Genomic DNA, 27456 nt, shown 5'->3' with positions numbered 1-27456 from the left:
CCAAAAGCAATCTACAGATTCAACACAATCCACACCAAAATCCCAACTCAGTTCTTCATAGAGTTAGAAAGAGCAATTCTCAAATTCACCTGGAATAACAAAAAACCCAAGATAGCTAAAACTATTCTCAACGGTAAAAGAACTTCTGTGGGAATCAGTATCCCAGACCTCAAATATTACTATAGAGCAATAGTGATAAAAACTGCATGGTATTGGTACAGTGACAGGCAAGTGGATCAATGGAATAGGACTGAAGATCCAGAAATGAACCCACACACCTATGGTCACTTGATCTTCGACAAAGGAGCTGAAAACATCCAGTGGAAAAAAGATAGCCTTTTCAACAAATGGTGCTAGCTCAACTGGAGGTCAGCATGCAGAAGAATGCAAATTGGTCCATTCTTATCTCCTTGTACTAAGTTCAATTTCAAGTGGATCAAGGACCTCCACATAAAACCAGACACACTGAAACTAATAGAAAAGAAACTGGGGAAGACCCTTGAGGACATGGTCACAGGAGAAATGTTCCTAAACAGAACACCAATAGCTTACACTCTAAGATCAAGAATTGACAAATGGGATCTCATAAAATTACAAATTTCTGTAAGGCAAAGGACACTGTCCATAGGACAAAACTGCAACCAACAGATTGGAAAAGTATCTTCATCAACCCTACATCTGACAGAGGGCTAACATCCAATATATATAAAGAACTCAAGAAGCTATTAAAATTGGGGTACAGAGCTAAACAAAGTATTTTCACCTGAAGAACTTCAGATGGCTGAGAAGCACCTTAAGAAATGTTCAACATCATTAATCATTAGGGAAATGTAAATCAAAACAACTCTGAGATTTCACCTCACACCAGTCAGAATGGCTAAGTTTAAAAACTCAGGAGACAGCAGGTGTTGGCGAGGATGTGGAGAAAGAAGAACATTCCTCCACTGCTGGTGGAGTTGCAAGCTGGTACAACCACTCTGGAAATCAGTCTGGCAGTCCCTCAGAAATCTGGGCATGACACTTCTGGAGGACCCTACTATACCACTCCTGGGCATATACCCAGAGGATTCCCTGGCATGCAATAAGGATACATGCTCCACTCTGTTCATAGCAGCCCTATTTGTAATAGCCAGAAGCTGGAAAGAACCCAGGTGTCCTTCAACAGAGGAATGGATACAGAAAATGTGGTATATTTACACAATGGAATACTACTCTGCAATTAAAAACAATGAATTCATGAAATTCTTAGACAAATGAATGGAGCTGGAGAACATCATCCTAAGTGAGGCAACCCAGTCTCAAGAGATCAATCATGGTATGCACTCATTGATAAGTGGATATTAGCCTAGAAACTTGGAATACACAAGACATAATTCACATAATTAATGATATCCAAGAGAAATGGAGGAGTGACCCCTGGTTCTAGAAAGACTCAGTGCAGCAGTATAGGGGAATACCAGAACAGAGAAGTCGGAAGGGGTGGATCGGAGAGTAGGGGGACAGAAGAGGGCTTATGGGACTTTCAGGGAGTGGGGAGCCAGAAAAGGGGAAATAATTTGAAAGGTAAGTAAAATATATTGAATAAATAAACAAATAAAAAAAAACATAAACTGTAAAAAAAAAAAAAAAAAAAAAAAAGAAGAAGAAGTGTCCAAAATTTAGTATGGTAATGTGTAGTAGAAGTCTTCAAAAGGAGGTACACTGTATGTTTCATCTATTTTCAAGTTTATCTGACTATAGACCAAACATCCTTCCTTTCCTTTCCTCTTTTTCACTCTTTATCTCCTAGTATTCCTCTCTTCCTCATCCCTCCTCTCCACCCTCTGTTTCCTCCCTTCTCTCTCCCTCTCTCCCTCTTCCTTCTATTATTGCTGAATACCTAACATGTTAATTGTCCCATAGAGCCTACTGCTGGTTCAGCTCAATTTGGCAAGTTATAAAACTAATGAGGTCCAGGCAAACAAATGTCGAACACATCCCATTTCCTGATGTAGCTAGCATGTTGAATCATAGCCAGCTGACCTGTGAACATGAGTTTTCATTCCCAAGGGAAAGTGGTAGGGAAAAATGCATGTCAGCTTGCACTCACACAAGCAATTCAAAGCACATTCTCAGTTGCCTCTGTGTGCATGGAGTGTGTGGTCAAAATCATGTAGACAGGGTCAATACATTGGGATTATGCAGCAGACCCTCAGATTCTCAATGTATATAACAGACAGTTCCACTGACTTATGCCAGAAACATCATTCTCTTCTTCCCTGTACAATATTTATTTCCCCTATAAAATATAATAGGCAACTATTGGTCTATTCTGAAGTCATCTTCCTTCCTATTCACAATTCTAGTTACAACTGAATAAATGTCTATAATACAGAGCATTTTTATGTATGTAAGAGAATAAAAGATGACTTGTAATAATGTTTTCCTGTACCTTAAAACAAGCTTTCTACCTACCTATGAATAGTTACATTGCATAGTTTTTCATTTCCATACACTTGTAACAGTGAAATATTTCCATTTCCCAATAATTTAGACATATTTCCTTACTAACATGCATATCCAAAAAAAAAGATCTTTATGATAAGTAAACTTACCCCTTCATATAGAAACAATCAAGGAATTCAAAGGACAGGTAGTTTAATTTATTTTAATGTTACATTTTAATTCTCAAATGCTGCATAGATTTTTCTGGACTGTAACCAGTAGGTGGCAGTGAACTAAATTAGCCAAATCTTGATATTTTTATCTTTTCCTATTTCATCGCAGGTCTGTGTGTGGCCAGAAGGACAAATCTGGATTACTTAATAATCCAGTTCTCTCTGAAGAATGTAGTCCTTTGTCTATTCTGTGACTGGTGGCTTTCCAAAAATAAATTGGTGAGTTTTGAATGACTTTGAACTTACAATTCTATCTACAATGGTGCTTTAAGAATTTTCCAGTGAATGGAATTATATTTTTATAGCTCACTTCCCCTCATCCTGACAGAAATAAAATCTTCTGCAAGCAGAGGTGGACCACATGCTGGAATGAATACCCTTATAGAATACCCGCCATTCATCTAGAAAAATCATGTCAGCCATCACCAGTAACTTCCTTTTCTTGTTTAAATCTTTCCAAGATCAAGGGATACATGAGATTCATATTTCATTTTAGGTTTTGATTTCTAAAATAGCAATTGTACTCAAGCAAAAAATATAAACATGACCTTGCCATGACCTAATTTCACATACTATGAGGCTTTGAACTTTGATTTTGGGTTAAGTGGCAGTACCTCACCTCATCAGATTTAAAGATACACTAATATATATATACCATTATTGTTATGAATTCCAGTGGCCTGTGTATATCAACTCACCAGCACACACATCCCCATGGAGATAGGGACAGGAGAAATCATCCTTTTCACAGTACTGGCCATACACTCTTCCAAGCTTGGTTTTGTGACATAAACATTTCCCACAAATGCAAACACCTCGGCCACTGCAGACAGGTTGATCCTCCTGTGGCTTGCAACTTTCAGAAGGAAACTGGTCTTCATCAAAATGACATTTGCTGTCATCACACTGAGGACACTTGGTATCCGCGGCAGCTTCCGCACATTGTCCTTTGAGTCCTCTGTGGTCCTCACACTGGCAACTGCAGCTTCTGTATATGTGGACTTTAGTGGTTTCATTGAATCCAATAGGTTTGATGATTGCATAGTTTTTTCCTCCTATAATATCACATGTTTTCATCACAACTGTTACATTGAAAAGAACCTAAATTTCAAAGGAAAATGGAAATATATGCATATCATTTGATACTGCAAATAGTATATCAAGTAATAATATTTAAATCAACAGTGAACATCTTAGAGATACTAACAATATTTATAAATCATATGTGCATGCAATATAAATACATAACTCCCACTTAATTTCATTTTTGCCTAACTGATTAATTAGAATTAAAGGAAGCAACAATTACTAATGGCCTGTCAATCACCATGTGTCCATTTGTCCTCAAGTGTCTGTCACATTAGGTAACTGATTTCATGGACAACTGCTGAATCAATGTTCTATTTTCTGAATTGGATATATGGAATTAGTGAACAATTTCATTAGGAACCAATAAATCTATGTAACAGGCTTTTTATCTTCTGGGTCAGAACCCTGAGATATTCATATGGACAATTTTATTTATTTGTATTTTACTTTTTAGAGGCCCAAGTTACCAAGACTCATAAAAGAGGCCCAGGACTTATTCTCTAGCTCCAAGACCTCATCAAAGTCACTCGTTACAGTGAGGTCATTCCAGAACTATGGACTAGCAAGGAATGTTTTATCCCCTCTAGAACTACAATTTATTTGCCTGACAATTTTTCTTGTTCTTAATTCCTTGCTTATCATGGTTGGTTTAATATCTATATTTTTTTACTTCATCTTCAGGTGTTTCAGCAAATCAGAAAGCTTATATACACATATAGTTACATATAAGTTCACTACAATAATTAAATTTCAACATTAAAATAATGAATGCTGGGCTTTCAAATAGGAAATTATGTAGCATGAAATAAAAGATCTATATTTAGGCATCCATGTACAAGACATTTTATTTAAATGTGTTACATTAAAATCAGTGTGGTGGGTGTCAGTTTGTGCTTAAGTTGTTTTTTTCCCTTAAGAATTTTAAGGATCCACAGATGTGTAGGATGAGTGACCACTGTTATTAATACTTGTATAATAAAACTTAGAGCTTCTGTAATTGAAGGCTGGTTGACTCCTCCTGGAAGTCAAACTGTTTATAGTTGAAAGGAGCATAGTCAGAGAAAGAAAAATAATTAAGGAAGGTGAATCATTGTTATATATTTGAGAGCCTTTAAAGATTTACTTTGTTATTCAGAAGTTAGCTTAGTGGTATCTTGCTACAAAAACTTTTCTGTAGCAGAAATCAAATGTGTCTTATATAAACTAGTATATGATCCTTTTTGAATGATATCCAAGAAAAAATTATAGAGGAAACTACTGAATTAGAAGCTTAGGATAATTAATTAAAGATACAGAGTTTGTGGGCACAATCACACTACCCACAGCTTCTAATTTTCCCATGAAGAAAAAAAAAAGGTTTTAAGTGTTCTCTTTAAACTAATCTAAAGTCCTTAGAACTTTAGGACTTTCCCTTTGAAAAATCCTTCCCAACACAGGATAGGAGTAATAAAAGTATAGAGTCCTAGCATGAGAAAGAGGAAAGTATCAACATTTTCTTACCAGCTCATTCAGGTATAGCTGAAGTAAGGCATGTTAGAGAATTGACACCCTACCCCACACCCTGCTGAGAGCATGATGTAGTCTACTATGACAGTTCTTGGATAATATCCATTTCATCTGGTCCTGGAATTTTCTTGGTATCCCATCTAGTTGTATAAATGGTGTCATCCCTCTGATCTGACTGCTTTTAACAAATTTCTTTGTCTCCTTTCCCCGGGCTGTCCCAACCTTTCATACTCTATGAACAGATTTGAAATTATAAAGGCTTTGTCACTATTACAGCTACAGATACTGCTTGCTTGAAAGGATGTGATTTCTTTATTAGACCAGAAGTCTCAGAAAATGTATTATTACTAAGTATTTAATAAGTACTTAACACAATACATGCTTATAACTTGAAAATTTGAGAGAAGTCAATTATGTATAGACGTAACTTTAAGAAGAAACAGGAAGGCTCATTTAAAGTTGAAACAAGATTCTCATAGTTAGTAGCAATGTTTTTAAAGTAGTTTGGGTTTTTTTTTTTTCATGAGAAATCACACCAAAAAATTTGTCTTAAACAAGAAAAACATACTGCTACATACTTCGTCGTTGCTTGTCACATTTTCACACCCACTTATGCCTGGCTTTCTGGCCCCATCTGGACAGATGGCAGTGATGTTAAAATGGACACCGTGTACCTGGTTTTCCAGCTGCACTTTTACTTCTGAGATGAGTTTCTGCAGAGACATCAGTTTTTAATTACACTGCAGTAGTTTCTAATATAAGTGACAAAACAGACTCATAATCACTATGTCATCCTAGATTTTATATTTAACTTTAATTGAAATCTATATCTGGGAAAATGAATAAAATAGTAGCTCCCAACAACAGCCCAATTATATTTAAAATATAAGAAATACTAAATGATGATCTGTGTTTAAATGGTTTGATTTTTTTCACATATCTATGATTACAAATTTTAATCCCTATAGAAATACTTCTTTTATCCAGTGTGGTAAGAATAGTCGTTCAAAGTCATACTGATGATATTTAACGATGAAGTTTAAAGAAACATTCTCATAACAAGTGAATTCTGACAATTTACACTGGAAACATGGTTTTGGCAAAAATAAAACTTGAATTTCAAATGCATTTGACTATCGTGAAAAGTTAGTGTTTTATAAATACAAAGTTGAAGCAGTTTTGCTGGGTGGCATTTCTAAACTGTGGCTATGCATAGGAATCACTGGCAAAAACACTGTTGTACAGGGTTTTCTAAGAAGGGCTTAGGGGTTTTATCGTCTCTGTGTTTGCATCCATAATATTTGTTCCTAGCCTTAATTCTAAAGCAGGGCTTCATACAGGGTACAGTACCATGCATTCATTTACAGTCATTCATAGGCTCACTCAGTAAACATCCACCACTTAATGTCAAGTATTGGGCACATACTAAGGCCTTCCATCACAATCTTACAGTTCCAAAGGATCCAGCTACTTTAAGTATATCTTTTAGATATATGTGCATTTGGTCATATAAATCTGAGCCTGACACATGCAAAAATCCCGAATTTAAACATGTAAAGAAAAATAACAGAGATGTAAAATATGCTGCTGTGAAAGAAAAACAGATTGTACCCTGTAGAGGAAAAGACTTAGAGAGATTTTAGTTAAAGTAATTTCCCTTCAACAATATCTTTGATAAGGAGATAGGTATTCACTGATGAATAATTGATCATGAAATTCTGATAGCATGTCCTCAAAAGAAGATGCTTGCTTTCTTCAAGTTTATGAATATTATTCAAGGAGGTGAGAATACACATACACACACACACACACACACATACACACAGACAAACACATACACACACACTTACTTTTCTCTCCCCAAGAGTCCATATACTGCAATACCAAGTAATTCTGGCCAACTAGGAGAACCTTACAATGGTGTAAACTAATTTGGATATGCATTGGTTTGTTTGGTCAGTACACATCTCCCATAGCAGCACATTGGCCATGCTTGCTGTTCCTCTAAGTTCTCAAACCACTTAGGCCAATGTCTCTGAAGTACAATCTTTTCTATCCTTTGTTTTGAAAATCAAGGTTCTGGCGAACTGTCAAACTTCATCTTTCCTATATGGGAGGTGCTAGGACAGAGGCTATTCATGTCTTAGAATTGTTGGGAAAGACCCAATTTTTTTTCTGGATATATAATACTTCAATGAATTATGAATTGTTTCTGTTTGTATTTTAATAATATAATTCTAAAAGACTTTTGAAGACATACACACATAAAAATAATAGTAATCAAATCTCAAGGAGATTAGCTTAGCCAAAATAAGTTTTTGTTGAGTTCACTATTATTCTTCCCCTGCAAGGTTACATGGAAGCACAGCAGGCTAATGTAGTCACATATCTGCACAAGGCAAAGAACATAAGGCTGAATAGTGCTGTTAGCTTTTACTGTTTGAGATAAAGTCTCACTCGTTGCTTACTGTCTCAAATTTTTTTTTTAAAAAAATGTTTTGTTTAAAAGCAAAGGCTTTTAAAAAGCTAGATGTGGTGGTACATGCTTATAGTTCTAGGACTGAAGAGGAAGCTAAGGCAGCAGTATCAAGATTCCAAGGCTAAACTGGGCTTATGAAACAAACAATAGAATAGAGGCCAATTTATATACTTCAGCTTAATAAAATGGATACACTGTAGTAATTAAAAGAGCTTATTACATAAACTCCCTTTTCATTTGGATGACTTAAGAACAAGCTATGGATAGAAATGAAGTATGGGTACATTTTCCTTTTCTTGATATAAAATTCCATGAATCTAACATTAAAAAAAACATATGAATGCTTTGCCTATATATATGTAAGCAAATGTAGTATTGATATAGGCTGGAAAGGGTGATGACAGATCTCTTGGAACTATAGATACGGTTCTGATCCACCATGTGGGTGCTAGAAACTGAACCTCCATCCTTTCATAGAACAGCAAGTACTCTTAGCTACTGTGCTATCTCTCCAGCCCTGGGATCTAACATTATTTTTATGGTAGTAAAAGACTTAATTTGAGATATCGGTGTTCATTTCATTCTCTGTAGTTTTCAGACAGCAAAACGTTCTCTGCAGAAACAAATCCAACAAAATTTATTTTCTTTAAAGAGGAATACATTTATACAATTTCCTCATTTTCTGCCCCTATGTCTGCTTCCTACTTTCCTCTTTGAACTGGAGTTTCAAGCAGGTGCTGCCTGAACAGTTAACAAAGCTGCCTGAGAGATTCACAGCTCTGTGGCTCAGGCAACAATAATCCTAAATGCCAGGCAAGCAGGCAGGCAGAAAATCTGGAGAAGCCAGGCCTTATAACTGGCCAATAAGTCCATGGAAGAATAAAGCATAGTTTTTAACACCTGTTTAAAAAAAATCAAAGGATGAAAGATAAACAGGCTATACAGCTGGAAGCAGCTGAGGCATAGAATAGCACCTGGAATTTCATCCTGCTGCCTCTGTTTATTAACTCCGTGGACTGTGGTTAATTCACTTAACTTTTCTGTTCCTAAATATACAATGGGACTACTAATTGCTGCCCAATGGAGCAGGTGTGCAGATTAAGTGAAGCCAGTATGGAAAATGACTGGCATGAAAAGAAAAGTCAGGATTAGCAAGTTTTACTAAAGCCTTTCAATGCAGACCTGATCTAGTGTGAGAGGCCAGTTGTTCCCTTAAAATTTCTTGCATCTATTCTCTATAGGACTGATGACAACATATAACCAATAGTCCAAGAAAACATCTGGAAACTCAAACTTTGGCCTCTTTTGACAAAAATGATAATTGACTAGAACACTACAATGACTTATCATGGATACACTTACAAAATCCTCTCAGTAATCTCTAGATCCTAAGGAGTCCATTTACCCATGCAGTTTGTACCCCTGTATTTTTTGTTTTGTTTTTGCTAAGTTTATGATGGAGGAAACTATCCAAAGTTTTGTGACAAGCTGGTAACTCACTGAACACTCAATATGAAAGGAAACTTAGATGGCTGTATCAATCTTAGTTCACCTGTCTGTGGGACAAGTGAGGCACAGAGAACAGACCTGACTCTTTCAAGCATCAGACATAATTGCTAGTTTGGGGTTCATTCAATGATAACCATAGCTCTAAATTCCTAGTTTCACATTCTTTCTGTCACTCCTTGCAAGATGCAGCAGTGCTACTTTGCACCTTGTCACAAAATAGTAGTGAAAGTTGACTTGTAGGCTGTACAACATACCTTGTATGCTTCTACTACTAAATTGTTGAGATTTGCAGCTTTTGATTCTATTTCACCAGCAATGGCACCAGGCAAAAGGGGCAGAAGGTCCTGTAAAACGTGAGTCGTGGGTGCATAATATGACGGTAGCATGCAAACAGTGAGCAATCAAGACATTAAACCTTTTATAGCCATTGTGACTGAACATGGATACCCTTACAAAGCCCTCTTAGTAATCTCTAGATCCTGAGGAGTCCATTTACCCCTGCAGGTTATATGAATGAAAAAGGTATGACAAAAACCACAAGCAAACCAAGAGGAGAAGTATCAGTGTGTGTGGTCTTGTGTGTAAATGAGTATGTATGTCTTGAATTGCATGACCTCAGATCTAATTAAAGTTAGCTCAGCATTTCCTAAACTATTTTAAACATGAAAAGCATTCTGAGGGCAAATACATTGATGAAGTTCTGGTTTTTTTTTTCTCCATTTAGAGATCCAAAATCAGCACCTGCAAATTATTTAGAATATGCCTACAATGGATAAATAATTTAATATTATTTAAGCAGCATTTCCAATTATTTTAGTTTCTAAACTCTGTTCCTGTGTGACATAGGTAAATGCTTAATATAAATACTATTCTGTAGAATGACATGTTGGGATATGCCGGGCCAGATGGAAAGTTATAGTTAAGGTGTGAGCTTCACAGAGAGATGAGGAAGACTCTAGGGATCAGTTGAGAGAATGTGAGAATGAGCAATGACTTCAAGATCTATGTGAGAAGACGTCTGTCTCATTAGAATAAGGAGTGATGGTTACAGGGTTATGATGAGAAAACAGAGTATTAAAGCATCAAGGTTCATACTTTAATTAATTTTTCTACTCATTGAGCATCACCAAGTTCTTCTGTGTGCAAGCTAGACTTAGAATTGGTGATTTTAAAATCCATGTCTCAAACTCTGACTGAACACTTGAGATGTTAAATTACTAGGCCACATAGGTTCAGTCCTTAAGGAACAGTTTCACAAAGCACAATACACATGATACAATGGAAATATGCCAGGTACTATGAAGAAAGACACCAGCAAGCATTTTAGTCTGGGGAACATTGTCATAGACTGTTACTCCCAGAAAGTGACTTAAATTATTTGTCTAAATTATGAGAAAGAGCTAAGGTGATAATGAGGGAAAATGGCTTCTAGGATTGTGGTGGGGGTAGACCAAGAACCAGGGCATCCATAATATGTATAGCCTGATAAGTGTGTGTGTGCACAGAAAAATTAGACACACATCTGAAAGGAAAAGTGCAAGGCAGGAAACAACAGTAGGGAATGAGGCCATAGAGATGGACAGAGGCCTATGATCTTCTATGCCCTATAAGAGACTTAAATGTTGAAAAACGTGACATTTTGCTTTAGAGAGTGTTGTGGATATCTTTATGATTTAAGTGGATTTTCTAGGTAGCCAGGTAGAGAATGAACTTGGGAAATAGCATGGAATGCTTGGTTATAAACCAGATAAACATTGTTTATAAAAAAAATGATCCCTCTAAGAATAGGTGACAGCAGGGGCAACTGGAACTCTGAGCAGAATCCAGGCTTAGAGAGCCCAGTGATTCTTACTTTGCACACAAGTCAGTTAATAACAAACACGGTTCTGTATTTTATCAGTCAGTGGGAGTTTACCAAAGGTGGGAGAAACCCTGGTGCCAATAGCACATGAAGAAACAATGAGCAGTGGAGAAGCAGGAGGCAAAAGAAACAAAAAGCTGCATAGAATTTGAAGGTCAGCTCTTAATCTAGAGGTTAAGAGCCCAGAATTTGAGTTATTAGAAAACAAGCCAAGCTTTTAACCTCTCTAAATGTTTGCTCATCTTAAAAGACCCATGTTCACAATACTTCCCTTGTTATATGTAGCTAAAAGTACTAGAAGAATGGATGTTTTTAAGCTTGGTATCTGAAAATAGGTACTCACAAAACAGCAGCTGTTTGTGCCATTTTTCTTTTCTTCTTTCTTTCTTTCTTTCTTTCTTTCTTTCTTTCTTTCTTTCTTTCTTTCTTTCTTTCTGTTGCTTTAAATCACTTAGTCTGGTTTTTTTTAATTTTTTATTCAATATATTCTTTATTTACATTTCAAATGATTTCTCCTTTCCTGGCTCCCCACTACCCGAAAGTCCCATAAGCCCTATTCCCTCCTCCTCTTCCCCCATCTACCCCTTTCAACTTCCCTGTTCTGGTATTGCCCTACACTGCTGCACTGAGCCTTTCCAGAACCAGGGGTCACTCCTTCCTTCTTCTTGGACATCATTTGATATGTGGATTTTGTCTTGGGTATTCCAAGTTTCTAGGCTAATATCCGCTTATCAGTGAGTGCATACCATGAGTGATCTTTTCAGACTGGGTTACCTCACTTAGAATGATGTTCTCCAGATCCATTCATTTGTCTAAGAATTTCATGAATTTATTGTTTCTAATGGCTCCATTGTGTATATATACCACATTTTTTGTATCCATTCCTTCATTGCGGGACATCTGGGTTCTTTCCAGCTTCTGACTATTATAAATAGGGCTGCTATGAACATAGTGGAGCATGTGTCCTTATTGCATGCCGGGGAATCCTCTGGGTGTTTGCCCAGGAATGGTATAGCAGGGTCCTCCAGAAGTGTTGTGCCCAGTTTTCTGAGGAACCGCCAGACTGATTTCCAGAGTGGTTGTACCAGCTTGCAACCCCACCAGCAGTGGAGGAATGTTCCTCTTTCTTCACATCCTTGCCAACACCTGCTGTCTCCTTAGTTTTTAACCTTAGCCATTCTGACTGGTGTGAGGTGAAATCTCAGGGTTGTTTTGGTTTGCCTTTCCCTAATGACTAATGATGTTGATGTGCCATTTTTCTAGTTGCTTGTACCATTCAGTTTGGGCTAGAACTAACTCATGTGAATGTTAATGTACTTTTATGTTAAAAGATGATTGATTTTATGGTGTTTATATACATTTGTGGAATCTAGGATTTAAATTTTTCATCATAGATTTCAAAGGAAAGTAGTGATAAACTTAAAGTGGCATTTTAAACTTATAGCAATGTCATTAAGTATGAAGTAAACTAGTGCAGGAAACATCAGCTTTGTTGAAGATGGAAATGAGTTTCAGCAGGTGTTGAAGGCAAAAGAAAATGTGGCTGCTCAAAGGACTGAATGAATGAAGGTAAAGCAGACAGGCCACTATAAGAGGTTCAGAATAGAGAGTAGAAGGAAGAAGCAAAATTTTAAAGGAGACAAAGGCTGAGTGAAGAGAGGACAACTAAGGTATCATGGTCTCATGGAAAGAAAAAAGGGAAGAGACACTCAAAGACTATGAAGAAGCAACACTACAGGCATAACACACTTCTCTGTTGGGTGCTACATGGCATTTCAAGATTGCTACTGCTGCACAATGCCTGCTTTGCTTGTGAGCCTCAAATACACCAAAGACTTCTGGGAACCTCAGAAACTATTTTCATGTACAAGCCATTGATTGGCTCAGTTACTTCCATGGCTTCTGTTGGCTCTTTGCTTCATAATCTAACTCAAAGCAACAAAAGTTGGTGCTGTTTAAAAATCAATGCATCTACAATACAATTTCTAAACCCAAGGCCCAGGAAAAATCATGGAAGAAGAGACAGAATGATGTAGAGAAAATCTCTTGTGTGCCATATGGTTGTATTACTTGTCAAAATAAAAGAAAAATAACTTCTATGGCCTATAGCAAAGGGTAGAATAGATGATGGGACATCTGGCAGGTGGCTAGGATTCTGGGATGGAGACATGCAGGGACTGACCTGGGAACATGAAGGAGAGAAGATGTATGGGAACTGAGCAGCTACAGAGCAGCCACAGAGAAGCACTTAAATAACGAGATATTAAATTATGAGCTAATTGAGGAACAAGTAAAGCTTACGAGGTAGGTATTTGTAAAAATGTTGGAGTCACAGAGTCACTATTTTGGTAGCCTGGGTCTAGGAGGAAAAACTGGATTTTTTCAGAAATATTGTAAGAAAGGAGAACCAGATAGTGTGCTGCAGATAGTATCTTCTAGGCACGAAAGTGAAGCTGCACCCATGAAATCTCAACAATATGGCTGACTAAACAAGACCTGTGTAATGATGATACTGATTGACATACCAACATGGATAGAAGCATTTCATGGGGCCCTACTCTTAGAGGAAAATCTACATGCAATCAAAGGCTACAAAGAGGGAGAATCACTTTTCTCCAGGGATGAGTCCCTGACAGGTGTTAGTAAATTATCTAATTCCAAATCAGCCCTGAATACATGTACATAAAAGCAACACTAAAATAGCAATACCTATACTATGTATAGATGCACATATGTGCATGTATTTAACAATAATAAGGAAGAGGTTATGGATTTGAGAGGCAGTTGGGGGCATAGGGGAGTTCAAGAGAGGAAGGGAGTAGAAATGATGTAAATATAGTGCTCATATTTGAAATTCTCCAAAAAAATTAAATAAACTAAAACAAAAGACAGCTGCTGTTCTCCAGTCTTAGCCTATTCTAAGGACATGGCCATGGTCCTTGGTACTAGCATGAAAGGGACAGAATTGGAGTATAAAATGTTTCAATCTGATGTAAGTCTCCCATTACTGTTGCATTCAGTACCAGCTTAGGTGTCAAGCTGTACCCATGTGTATTTAATGCTGACATGTCATAGTTCTAGGTGTCATGGACAGAATATGCACCCAAATGTTGACATAAGATATAGTTCACCTTAACTGAGACATCATTAAATTCACACATTGTATCACAATTCCAGAATCTATATCTCCACTTCTGAAAACTGCCCTCACTTCAACCCATCCAAGCATTTTAAAATGAGGTTGCAGATGTGAACATACCTTGTACCAATGAAACTGCTTTCCTTGAACTGCAAAAATGACATTTATGTTGTTGTCTATTAACTTTTCAGAAAGTTGTCCTAATGATGGATGCTCCTGCAATGGACAATGAAGGAAAAAAGGGAGTGAAGTTGAGCAGTTCAGTCTCATCTATCTCCAGACTTTTAGTATGGAAAAAATACATGTGATTTGGAATAACAATGCATTGACTTGTGACAGTCAAGGAACATTTAAACTCTCCTCAAATGCAACACCAACATCAACAAAGTCAGGAGGTCTTACAAGCAGGACTCATAAAATTCTACAACTTAGAAAAGTAAAAAGGATCAAATTCACACAGTAAAGGGAGGATCACAGCCCTGTAGCATTGGACTGAAACTGACATAACTGAAAGACAGTGTAATATTCAACAGTAGAGACAGGCCAGTGACATGCATTCTGAGGTGAAACTCAGCAAGATCTGAGGTATAATTATATACAAATACATATATGTATGCACACACACACACACACACACACACACACATATATATATACATATACACACCCATTGTGTAAGCATACATACATCTATGAACAGCTGTGTGTGTGTTTGTATGTGTGTATGTGTGTGCATCATCTGATTTGATTGACATAGCATATATAAATTTTCTTTACAAGTAGAAAACCCTGTGGTTTTTATTTGTATACCAGATACTTTCTGTTCTATTCTTCTGCAACATGTGCAGAGATCCACTTTCTACAATTACTGGGTAATTAGTAATACAGCAATACTACATTAAGTTAGAAAGATATATTCAGTAGTTTAGACCAGTACCCAGTATTTCTACTTTAACTTCTTCTGTAGAGTACATATTAATGACATATTTATTATACTTGGTTTTGGGTGTATGATAATACCATGAGTTCACTTTGTTAAATAAAGCATGAAAAACTAAATGTAGCTTTTCTTGTTTGTTGGTTTTGTTTGTGTGTGTGTGTTTTTGTGGTGGAGGTGGTGGTTATTATAAAGCTAGGGATGAGTTAGAAAAGGAAATACACTCTAGTTCAGGGAGGAGAATGCAGCTCATAGTAGAGTTCTTGCCTAGCATGCAAAAGATCCTGGCTTCAATTCTCAGCAATGTCCTCCCATTTCATCCTCCCTATCGATAACTCCAGAAGTTGCTATTTACTATTACATAGGTAGGCACAGAACTGGTATTAGTTCTTTTCTTTTTTTATTTTTATTTTATTTTATTTTTAATTTATTGATATATTTATTTACATTTCAAATGATTTCCCCTTTTCTGGACCCCCACTCCCCGAAAGTCCCATCAGTCCCCTTCCCTCCCCCTGTTTTCCCACCTAACCCTTCCCACTTCCCTGTTCTGATTTTGTTCTAAACTGCTTCACTGAGTCTTTCCAGAACAAGGGGCCACTCCTCCGTTCTTCTTGTACCTCATTTGATGTGTGGATTATGTTTGGGGTATTCCAGTTTTCTAGGTTAATATCCACTTATTAGTGAGTGCATACCATGATTCATCTTTTGAGTCTGGGTTACCTCACTTAGTATGATGTTCTCCAGCTCCATCCATTTGCCTAAGAATTTCATGAATTCATTGTTTCTAATGGCTGAATAGTACTCCATTGTGTATATATACCACATTTTTTGCATCCACTCTTCTGTTGAGGGATACCTGGGTTCTTTCCAACTTCTGGCAATTATAAATAGGGCTGCTATGAACATAGTAGAACATGTATCCTTATTACATGCTGGGGAATCTTTTCAAATCCTCTTCTAAGAATTAAATTTTCTCACACAATAGGTTCATAATTAGACAACCCCAAGAGAGATACTAGACTCCATTTTCTGTAGCCTTTACATATTCATTGGCGCCTATGTGTAGGAGCTGAGAATTGTGTAACTGAGCCTACCTAGCTTCAAGCAGGTCAAGGTCAAGTTTTCTGTAGTTTCTGCACCAGGTTACACATGGCAATGCTAATCTCTGTCATTTAGAAACTATGAGCACTTAGTAATAAAAGTAAATAAGTCTTATGTATAGCCAGTGTTCTGTGGCCCACATTTTAAATTTATACATATGGGCAAAGATACAGCCTTGCTTCAAAATAACTAATAGAGCAGCAGGTGTGTTTGGTATTAGAACATTTGATTAGCATAAATGAGACCCTGGGCTCAACCTGAAGGAGACATCAAAGCAAATGATCTGTATGTTTTTTTTTTTAATTAGTTACATTTAGATGTGATATGAAGCCAATTCAAAAGAGGCCCAAAACGTATTAGCACATGGGCTTGCATAGGAAAAATTCTGCCTAGAGCAATTCTTAGGAATGTAACTTTAAATTAATAGAAAAAATACCTCCTAAATATAAATTCTCCAAGCCAAATTCCTATTCCCATTCCTAATAAAGTACATGACCTTAAAATAGATTTGCGACAGTTTGCGTAATACCAGTTAAGCTACAGGGAATAAGTAAAAAGCAAGACAAATCTAGATACATTGGAAATATTATTTTAATAGTAATAGTTACTTTTAAAATATTTTTGCTTTGACAAAAAATAATGACAGCTTGCCAAGCACCTACTCTTCTTACTTATAAAAACATTTCATTTAAAGTAAGAAATAAACTCATATGTTTTTAACTAGCTTATACTTAATTCACATAAAGTCAATATTTTAAGAAAAGTTGAAGATGTGAGCAACTTTTGGAGCCTTTTAAATTTTCCACAAACAGGAAGTCATGTTAACCAAAATTACACAAAACTTGAGTCTAGAATAGTCATTCTAATTGGTTAGAGGCTCATTGAAAAAATTCATCAGACTTTTAAGCTTAAAAAAAAATTTTTGCGCCTCTAAAGATAACTCTATTTTAAAAGAAAATCCTAAGTACCTCGAGGCAGATATTTTAGATTATAAATGTATAACACATGTTTAAATAAACCACTGTTGACAAGTGGCTATGGATTAATGGCCATTTCTGAAGCCTCCTCCCTTCTCCTCCATGAAGCACATTATTTTTTTAAGCATTTTATCTTTTATCCTGCTAGTAGGAGAATACACTCCCTCTCAGCTGTCCTGTCCTGGTGATGTCATGACTCCTCAAATCTAGCACATATGCCCCTTCTCCCCCCTCCACCTAACCCATTACATATTGCTTATCTAAACTCTGAAAATAATTAATGGAGATAAGGTGCATTGCAGAGGCAAAGGGAGAAAGGATGGAACATGCCATGAGTATGGCTAAGTCATTACGCTTGTGGGAAGGGACTTATAAATGTCAGGAGGGAAAAGAGGTCGATGGGGAACTTTCAGTCAAATAGATTACTGTGCTGGAAGTAAGGCTGAATTATAATAATGTGCATAGCTAAGGAGGCAAAGAAAGTGCTAAAGATTTTCTTCATTCTAAGTAAAATTAATGTAAGAAGTAAAGTGAGTTAGGAGTTTGTAGTACTGAAAACTATACTAAGATATTGAAAACTTCCTTTTTTTAGTGAGTTTGTGTTTTAGAGCAAGGCAGGCAATCTGGAAACTGTGATAGTGAAGACATCTGGAGATGAAAACTTGGAACGTATGTTGTCCATTTACCTCTGAGTTTCCAGCACATGGCAGTCCCTGATAACAGCTGAGGACAGGCTGGACAAGAGTGGAGCTGCCCACTTGAGAGATGGATATTGTCTTTGTTTGAGAGTGTGTCAGTAGATGGTGTCCTATAAAATACAGTCTGTGCAGAGTGTCCTATGCAATAGAGAATATAAAACACAATGTCTGACTACCCACTAAAGGGCAGCACCCCTTTCTCTGTGCTATGATAGCTAAAATGTATTTGGCATGAAAATGTCCTCTTTTTTTTTTTGAAAATGTCCTCTTAAAAGTTAAATTTCCCAAAGAAAATCAGAACAGGTGATCTGGACAGAGCAATGATGCTGGGGCTACCTCTCCCAGTTCTGCAACTGCCAGTTCTGCCCTTAATTTGGATCTTAAATGTCTCTCAAAAGCCCACATGGTTCAAGACTGGTCTGCACATTGTCAAGCTAGAGGGTAACACTGGAACCTTTGACTGGTGGGGTTTATTAGAATTATTGAGGCCACTGGGGCATGCCCTGGGAAAAGACTTTCCATCTATTGCTCCCTAGTTTCAAGGTAAGCAGTTTTACCATCACAGTCCCCATGTGACAGGGTCAAACTTTATGGACCACAACTTTGCAAAAACTGAGGATAAAAATAAACCCTTTCTCTTTACAAGCCAATCATCTCAGGTAAGTATTATAGAGAAGGGATGGTGACTGGCAAACTATGTAACCAAGACACAGGGTTAAGCTATCTGAGGTCCTATCTCCATGTGAGTAAGACATAGAAATACTAGTTTACACTTCTCAGAATTATGGTGGTACCCTATTACACAACTGGGCTACTGAATAAAAAGACTTTGCTCCAGGACTCTGCAATTATTAAACCCATACCAACAGTGAGAAGTGGCCCAGGTCTTGATGTTTCACTGGCTGGCATTTACTGCAGGCCCTTCCATGGAGTGGGGTGGGACTGTTTTCAATACTGACCTTTACCGTAATTACCCATGAGAAGTAAAACAGCATCTCTACTTGGCCTGTGAAGTTGTGCTTTTGAAAAGTAAAGGACACACACAAAATGATTACTTACTAAAAAGTTTTAAATAAAAGACTGCTACCAATAAACACTGTAAGCAAGCTCTTTCATGTGCTTTGGCAGATCTGCCTCACTCACTAACCCTGTACCCCTGGCTCCTGGGGTGTTTCAATATGTCTCCTAGGCCCCAAATGGTGTCAACTGTAATCATGACATTCCACTTAGTAAAGGAAGGCAAGGGCTATCAATCTTGGTAAGCTATTCAAAAAGAATAGTTGTTTTCTGCTTAAACCTTTAACCCAAATGTTTAATTTAAACAAGGTAGTTATCCCATAACTCATAAATGAAATTTAAACCTTCTTGAGCTAAGTTTTTAGACATTAGTTGAATCCCTTTCCTAAGGTTCTACAGAAGCAAAGCCAGGTTCCTGTGGTCCTGGAGTAGGTAATTTTTGCATGTAACATTTGCTTTTGATTAAGAGTTAGTTCAGTTAGGTATTGTTTGCAGAGATCATTTCCTGCCTACTTTTCTGAGAACATGTAAAGCATTCAAAATTGGTTTCATAAAATAACTTCAAAAATGTTCTCAGCATGTTTTCGGTTTTAAAGCACATATTACAGTCATCTGCTAATAAGTGTTCTGTTGGCTTAAAAACCCCATAAGACAAAAACAGTATTTGTTAAAAATTGCATATAGACTTCAAGCTTTCTACAAATATTTGAGTGCTAAAGAATGTCTTTCTATTGATGTATCCAGAACACATGTTGAGAGTATACCTAACACTTTTTGATGTTGAAGAGCCCATTTCTTTTTTTATATATATTTTTATTTTCTATATTCTTTGTTTACAATCCAAAAGCTTTCCCCTTTCCCAGTTCCCCCCTCCCCATATGTCCCATAAGTCCTCTTATCTCCATCCATTCTCCTGTCTTTCCCCCTCCCTTTTCTCTGTCCTGGTACTCCCCTACAATGCTGATCAAGCCTTTCCAGGATTTGAGCCCTCTTCTTCCTTCTTCATGGGAATCATTTGATATGCTAATTGTATCTTCAGTATTCAGAGTTTCAGGGCTAATTAATATCCACTTATCAATGATTGCATTCCATGTGTATTCTTTTGTGGTTGCGTTACCTTGCTTAGGATGATATTTTCCAGTTCCAACCATTTGCCTAGAAAATTCATGAATTCATTGTTTTTAATTGCTGAATAGTACTCCATTGTGTATATATATACCACATTTTCTGTATTCATTCCTCCACTGAGGGATATTTGGGTTCTTTCCAGCTTCTGGCTATTATAAATAAGGCTGCTATGAACATAGTGGAGCATGTGTCCTTATTTCATGCTGGGGAATTCTCTGGGTATATGCCTAGGAGAGGTATACCAGGGTCCTCTGGAACTGCATGGTATTGGCACAGGGACAGGCAAGCGGACCAGTGGAATAGAACTGAAGACCCAGGAATGAATCCACACACCTATGGTCACTTGATCTTCGACAAAGGAGCTGAAAACATCCAGTGAAAAAAAGATACCCTTTTCAACACATGGTGCTGGTTCAATTGGAGGTCAGCATGCAGGAGAATGTGAATTGATTCATTCTTATCTTCTTGTACTAAGCTCAACTCCAAGTGGATCAAGGACCTCCACATAAAACCAGACACAATCAAACTAATAGAAAAGAAATTGGGGAAAACACTTGAGGACAAGGGCACAGGGGGAAAAGTTCCTGAACAGAACACCAATAGCTTATGCTCTAAGATCAAGAATTAACAAATGGGATCTCATAAAATTACAAAGTTTCTGTAAGGCAAAGGACACTGTCAAAAGAACAAAATGGCAACCAACAAATTGGGAAAAGATCTCCACAACCCTACATCCAATAGAGGGCCAATATCCAATATATACAAAGAACTCAAGAAGTTAGACCCCAGGGAACCAAATAACCCTATTAAAAAATGAGGTACAGATCTAAACAAAGAGTTTTCACCTGAAGAAATTCAGATGGCTGAGAAGCGCCTTAAGAAATGCTCAACCTCATTAGTTATTAGGGAAATGCAAATCAAAACAATCCTGAGATTTCTCCTCACACCAGTCAGAATGGCTAAGGTTAAAAGCTCAGGAGACAGCAGGTGTTGGCGAGGATGTGGAGAAAGAGGAACACTCCTTCACTGCTGGTGGGATTGTAAGATGGTACAACCACTCTGGAAATCAGTCTGGCAGTTCCTAAGAAAACTGGACATGACACTTCTGAAGAGCCCATTTCATAATCAACAGCAGCAAAAATAATTAACTAAATTTCTTTACTAAACAAATTTCTTTATTAAAAAGTTCCAAGTTAGGACTAGAGAGATGACTCAGCAGTTAAGAGAACTGTCTACTTTTATACAGTTTCTGAGTTCAATTCCCAGTAACCACATGGTGGCTCACAACCATCTATAATGGGATCCAATGCCATTTTCTGGTGTGTCTGAAAATAGTTATAGTGTACTCATATACATAAAGTAAATAAATAAATCCTTTTAAAGAAGATTGCAAGTATTTGCTTAAATGCAGTTGCCTGATGTCAATATTAGTTATAAATGTCTGTTTGATCTTGAATGTTAAGGAAAATCCATTTTTTAGTAAAAAAAAAAAAAGAGCACTGAAATATAAAAGTTTGTTAACTCATTTAGCTAAGCTATGAATTAAAATAATCAAGTATATTCTTAACTTTGCTTTCTTCATTGGCAGTTTTAAAATAAAACCTTACTTCATGGCCAGTAGAAAACTTCTACAGATAGCATGCTGAAAGTGAAGTACATGTTATATAAAACTGTGCCAGAGCGAGAACAAGAGTGTTGAATATCTTTCTATGCAAGGAAGCATAAGTATGCAGTAATAGCAAACTACCTTCAGTGGTTTTCCCTCAGTTATCTAAGATGCTGACCCAGTCAGCAGCTACTCTATCCCATTGGGGATTCAAGAAGAGGAATGACAGATGGAGCCAGCAGGAGGGAGTTCTGAGAAAGTATATGGAAGAGTGAAGAATCACTAATTAATGATTAGGGTACATAAAAGCTGTGAGGAGAAGAGAGCATCAAGTCTAAACAGGAGGCACTAGTGAGTATATCATACACACTAGTGCACTGGTCTTACCTATTTGAATTTGTGTGTTCAGGACTGAGTCATACTGGCATCTGAATGCCCATTGGCTGGGTTCATTTAATGCCTTCCGCAATGTGTTCCTTGGTCTCCTTCTTTGTGGTGGAAGATCTTTGTACAATTCTTGGCTTTTGACAAGGGTCAGGCAAATGGAAGGGCTCTGACTTAGGTTTAGAGTACATTTGTGGGAGCTGGGTGGGGAAACAAAATGGACTTCCAGGCTCTAAGTATTAACATATCTTTTCTATTATCAACAATTTTGTATGAACTGCTATCCTTTTGGAAAGAATGTCATACTTTAAGTTGGCATTATTGATGGGCAGACTGAAACACTAGGTTAATACAAGTTTTTAGTATGATGTTTAGTGTAAAGGAAACACTTGAAAATAGAATTATTTAATCAATGCCAACAGCTAGGCACTCATAGAAAAAAATCTACACAGAGAACTTTTCTTAAATTAAATTATCTTTTATTCAGACAAAACCAAGGCATATGGGTTTACTCTTCTGTAGGTAAAGGCTACAGTGTAAAATTTAGAACAGAAAACACACCAGGATAATGATTTCACTATTTCTTTACTTTGTGGCTCAAATACTATGACAAGATAGTTAAAAGTAAAGATTGAAATGCATTAGGTCCCAGACCCACAGTTAATTACTTTTGTACTTTCCATGTCCACATATGTTTAACTTAGCTTTTCTAACCTTGAGTATTTCCGTAAGTAAAAGGATGATGATAACTACTCTTTAGAGTTGTTGTAATGATAAATTACATGCCATATGCAAAATGTTTGCAAAGATGCTTTCAGCCAATGTATAGTTATTGTGATTAGCATGAGTTACATTGGTCTTCCTGAAATGATTATAACTCAAATGTATAATTTTGGTCCCTGTGATTCAGACACATAAGAGACATTTAACCTATTGTCTCCCTTGATAAAAAGAAAGTCCAAAGTCTTTGGGCCAAGAAGTCTAATATCATCACTAGCATTGATTTTTGGAGATGAGGCTAAGAAGTGGTGTTTGACTTTTTCCTCATCTGATATAGAATTTAGAATTCCTTCATAGTACTTGATAGGAAGAAAACATAGATGTATGCCTAGAAAGATAGCCTGAGACACAAAAGGCTTCAGAGTCATTCATTGTACATTTTACACATGTGCATACAACCAAGGAGTCAATCCAATGCCTTGTTTTATGCTTCTTCTCATGAACTTTATTTAGCTTATTTAGTATTATATTCTGAAGATTCCTCAGACCATTCCCATTTCTCTTGTCACTTCTTATTCTATTTGTAGATACCAAACTTATAGAAGTAGCTTATTTCTACAAAGCAAAGCCATATTTTTCTTTCAAGACCTCTGAATCACATGAAAATAACCCCTTGTATCACTTTATTTAAAAAACCAAAACAAACCCAAAAACCTCTATAGTTCTTAGTCGCTTTTCAGAGTCAGACACTAGACAGTATCAATGACTTTCAGACACTCACTTTCTCGACCAATAATTGTACAGTATTCTGTTCCATAGGTGTTTGTTCCCGGCCCACCTTGGTTCTACATATTGCTTTTAGGTAATTTCCTGGGACAAGGGTGGGTGAATTGACAATTTTATCTTTCATCTTAGCTTAAAGAGTCACCATAGCTAGGAAAGGCTGTTGCTACATTACCATGGTTGTTGATTTGACGTAGACATTGTTTTTCAGATGGCAATTTCCATCATTCGGCACTACTATGCCTGCCAATTTGCTGTCGAGAGCAAGATGTGATGTCTGGTCTGTCATCACCAGCAGCAATCTTTTAGCTTCTTTTCGCCATCCAATATGACTCTTAAAATAAACATGTAATTAGACCTTGTACAATGACATGGATCTCACTGTGGTCTTTGCCTCAAGTAAACGATATATTTGAGTTGACAAATATTGTCAGGCTTGAATGATGTACTGTCTCTAAAATAGCATGCCTAAGTATTTGTTTACCCCTTTCACTCTCTCACTATCATCGGCTACTCCAGTTCCTGTCTATAGGGGCACATGGTCCACTGGTGGAAGAATAAGCCAAATGACATGACAGGAGTGAGACACAAGACCCTTTCTGGCTCTCTCTTGAGGTGTGTACAAGCAAAGAGCATTCTCTTTGTTAGATCTCATCTTGTCTCTATAGTTGTTTTCCAACCTGGCCCCACTATCCCAGCATATAGCAAAATAAATTCCAATAGTGATGAAAAATGAGATTTTTAAAAATGTATTTCTCTGTGTTGTTTACACTCCACAAATCAACTAGAACATAAAACCCTTGCACCCTCAGCTACATCTGAGCACTCAGGCACCCAGCATAAAAAATTACTTACCTCACAGACGGCAGCCTGAAGCATGGCATCAAAACCTCCTTCGGGGGTGTCTATGTTTCCAGAGATCTTTTGTCTGTGGACTGCTTTTTCAAACTCAGTGATGTTTTCTGTCAGAGACAGCACATGAATGTATCCATGGGGAGGCATACAGTCTAAATTGTAGTCACTGTGTGGGAAAAGGAAGTTCAAGATCTAGTTTTCTATGCTTCCTTAATATTTTCAAAGTTCTATTAACAGTCAAATTATGTAGCTGCTATAAGAAAGAAGTGAGCTTTTAGAGGGATGGGGAAATTTTTATAACAAAAAGTCTGTAAGATTGGAGAACTTAATGTTGATGAACAATTTTTTGTGAACAGAATATAGAACTATAAAGTTTGATATTTAAAAAATGAAGATTCTATGTGTTTCAGGAATACAGGACAAAGAAGCACTTTAGTTTGCTAACGATGGCTGAACTTTTAAGAGGAACATAAGAATGTGTACTAATTTTCTATCACAGTTGGTCTTGGAGCTGATGAAGAACATATCCAGGGAGATAATTTTGGAATTCAACATAAATAGCATAATGCATTTTTTTTCTAAAATGAGGTCACACTAATTTTGAAAATGAAGCTTGCTGTGGAACTATTAGTGAGCAGTAAAACTTATGAGAATGACTTTGTTAAACACTATTGCATCTCAAAAACAGACTCATTTTTCAGATTGGCCCTCTGCAAGGAGATTGTTCAAGCTTGGCACAATGTTACCCAAGTCCAAGGGATGCTGAGGCATCAGGATTGTGAGTTCTGGGTCAGTCTAAACTACAAAGTAACATCTGATCACAGAAAACTTTAATGAATGAATGGATAAAGAAATAAACAAATAGAAGGCTTCTCAAAGTCTTATAAAAGATAAGTTAATACCATTCCATACAATTGATAACTATTTCTGCAAGTTTGGATGTGTAGAGTAAAATGATTTGAGCAGTTTATAGAGATAGAAAGTAACTTTAAGGAAAATGATTTATAGGACAAGAGGTTTACAGAGTCATTTCTCTGAAAATTTGATAAGTGATAGTATGTAGAAACTTGCTTGTTCGAAGTTAGTGTTCTTTGCTTGTGGAGGCAGATACTATTTAGAATCAAATTCATATTTTTTGATTTATGGTCTTTGAGACAATTGTCTACATCATTAACAATGTAAGTATGCAATATCACAATATAGTAAGATGTTAGTATAGCATTGACATGATAAATATTCTAAAATGTATCAAACCTAAAATTAACAAATTTGGAGCAACCACAAAGGGGGAATATAAAATACCCAGAGTGTTTATATGCGTATCAGCTTCATTGGTATAAATTCATACAAAATTACTAATAAAAGGTAAGGTTTTCTTGTATGGCAAAAAGTGAATAAACAATATTTGTGGAAATAAAACTTAAATATTTCCAGAGTGGAAGAAAGAGCCTTCTCAAATATTTTTACCTTTTTTTAATAAGACAAGATTTTGAAACATGGCAAGTCTTATATAAGAACAAAAAACATAAGAAAGATTCTTTTACTATTATGCACATGAAACATTAGCTACCTGCATTGATTGTGGATCCTTTCCGGGTGGATACTAATGTATGGTGAGACAGTTTTATCCACATATGAGCCGAAGCCAAGACGGAAGTCACGGGAAAAAAGTGCCATTTTTTTAGATAAATCATTTCCAACGGAATTCAATTTTTCTATATTATTGTGCATTGATGCTGACACATCAACCAGATAATAAAGATCCACGGGGTATTTCTTCAGAGGATGGATTTTTAGCATAAAATTAGCTTCAGCTCCTAATTCAAAGAAAGAAAAGCATCATGTAGTTTTCATTTACACATCTTAGATGACAGCAAGTCAGTGACATTTTCTTTTGCATTTGTAGTGTGTGTGCACTTGCAAGTGTGTAAACACACTTGTCACAACATATATGCAGAGGTCAGACAACCAGTCCTGTGCTTCTGTCCTGTGGATCCCAGAGATTGAGCAGGAGTGGTCAGGTATGGCAAGCACCTGTAGTTGCTGAGCCAACTTGGTGGCTTGCAGTGATACTTTATTATGTAGCACAATTATCATAAGGTTTACACACTATCAAGTTACTTTTCTTATTGTGTGACTGCCCCTGTATATCATTATGCACATGATATACAACACTGGATAGAGGCAACTTAAGTGAAAACAGATTGTTCACGCAAACAGATTCGAGGATACAGCCAATTATCTTAGTGGGGTGGCATGGTAGTTGGGGCAGCAGTAGTTTGATGACCCACTTTTTTCTTATCTTTGTAGATCAGAAATCAGAGTGTTACAGAAGGTAGCAGAGTTGGGTATGTCTTCTGAAAGCCTCTCACAGTGACCCACTGTATCAGCCATATCCTTTCAAAACAGTGTCAGAATCTGGGGACATAGTGTTTAAACAAATAGCCATGAGAGATGTTTCAGATCTAAGCTACAACAATGCATTTCTGATAGTTCTGTAGACAATATACAAAAAATTGACCAGCTCAGTTCAAATGTAGGAGGAGTCATTTACATAAACACAAATTGTCCATTGCCATCAGAGCTGGGAAAGCACAATGAAAAATGTTAAGCAGCATTCTGTCTGAAAAAGGTTGAGGTGACTGTGCTCAGGGAATGATCTAAGGAAAAATCAGAAAGATGCTTTAAGAAAAATGAGCATTTACTCTATGTAGGTGTTAATTCACCCTTCTGCAGTAAGGTGCCTTTGTCAATGAGCTATGAACCCTTTGACAGTACATGAAGCTCTTTGAGAAAATGAGTGATAAATTATGAATCAGCTGATGAGCTTCTTCCTGGAAGAAGATTACTGGGTAAGTCAGTGGGTTAGAGCAGAAAACAAGGCATACCATGTTGAAGGTGTGGAAATTATTAGTTCAACATGCAGAGGGGCTTCAGCAAATGTATGCTGAAGAAAGATCACAGAGTACTTGAGCAAAATAACTGGACTGGAAGAGACCATCACTAC

The 27456-nt window shown here is 36.8% G+C and overlaps 1 protein-coding gene and 1 long non-coding RNA gene across 3 annotated transcripts in view; one reads left to right on the top strand and one right to left on the bottom strand.

Annotated features, from left to right (window-relative positions):
- Itgb8 (integrin subunit beta 8) overlaps positions 1-27456 on the bottom strand; it is a 93815-nt gene that overhangs the window by 14285 nt on the left and 52074 nt on the right. Inside the window, exons 4-10 of the mRNA XM_052184821.1 lie at positions 26020-26266; positions 24450-24615; positions 23770-23928; positions 14361-14456; positions 9495-9584; positions 5831-5965; positions 3356-3758 (exon numbers count right to left, since the gene is read on the bottom strand). Coding sequence (XP_052040781.1) covers positions 3356-3758; positions 5831-5965; positions 9495-9584; positions 14361-14456; positions 23770-23928; positions 24450-24615; positions 26020-26266 — 1296 coding nt within the window. The remainder of the gene's footprint in view (positions 1-3355; positions 3759-5830; positions 5966-9494; positions 9585-14360; positions 14457-23769; positions 23929-24449; positions 24616-26019; positions 26267-27456) is intronic.
- The window catches only part of LOC127686788 (uncharacterized), a 102876-nt gene that overhangs the window by 47428 nt on the left and 27992 nt on the right, over positions 1-27456 (top strand). For both annotated transcript variants that reach the window (XR_007978247.1, XR_007978246.1), the window contains one exon: positions 2767-2876. This is a non-coding gene — a long non-coding RNA (uncharacterized LOC127686788). The remainder of the gene's footprint in view (positions 1-2766; positions 2877-27456) is intronic.

The sequence above is a fragment of the Apodemus sylvaticus genome, chromosome 6, assembly GCF_947179515.1.
Source record: "Apodemus sylvaticus chromosome 6, mApoSyl1.1, whole genome shotgun sequence".
In the NCBI taxonomy this organism is placed as follows: domain Eukaryota; kingdom Metazoa; phylum Chordata; class Mammalia; order Rodentia; family Muridae; genus Apodemus; species Apodemus sylvaticus.
Note: the sequence above shows the minus strand (reverse complement) of the source record. Positions and strands in the feature narration are given on the sequence as shown.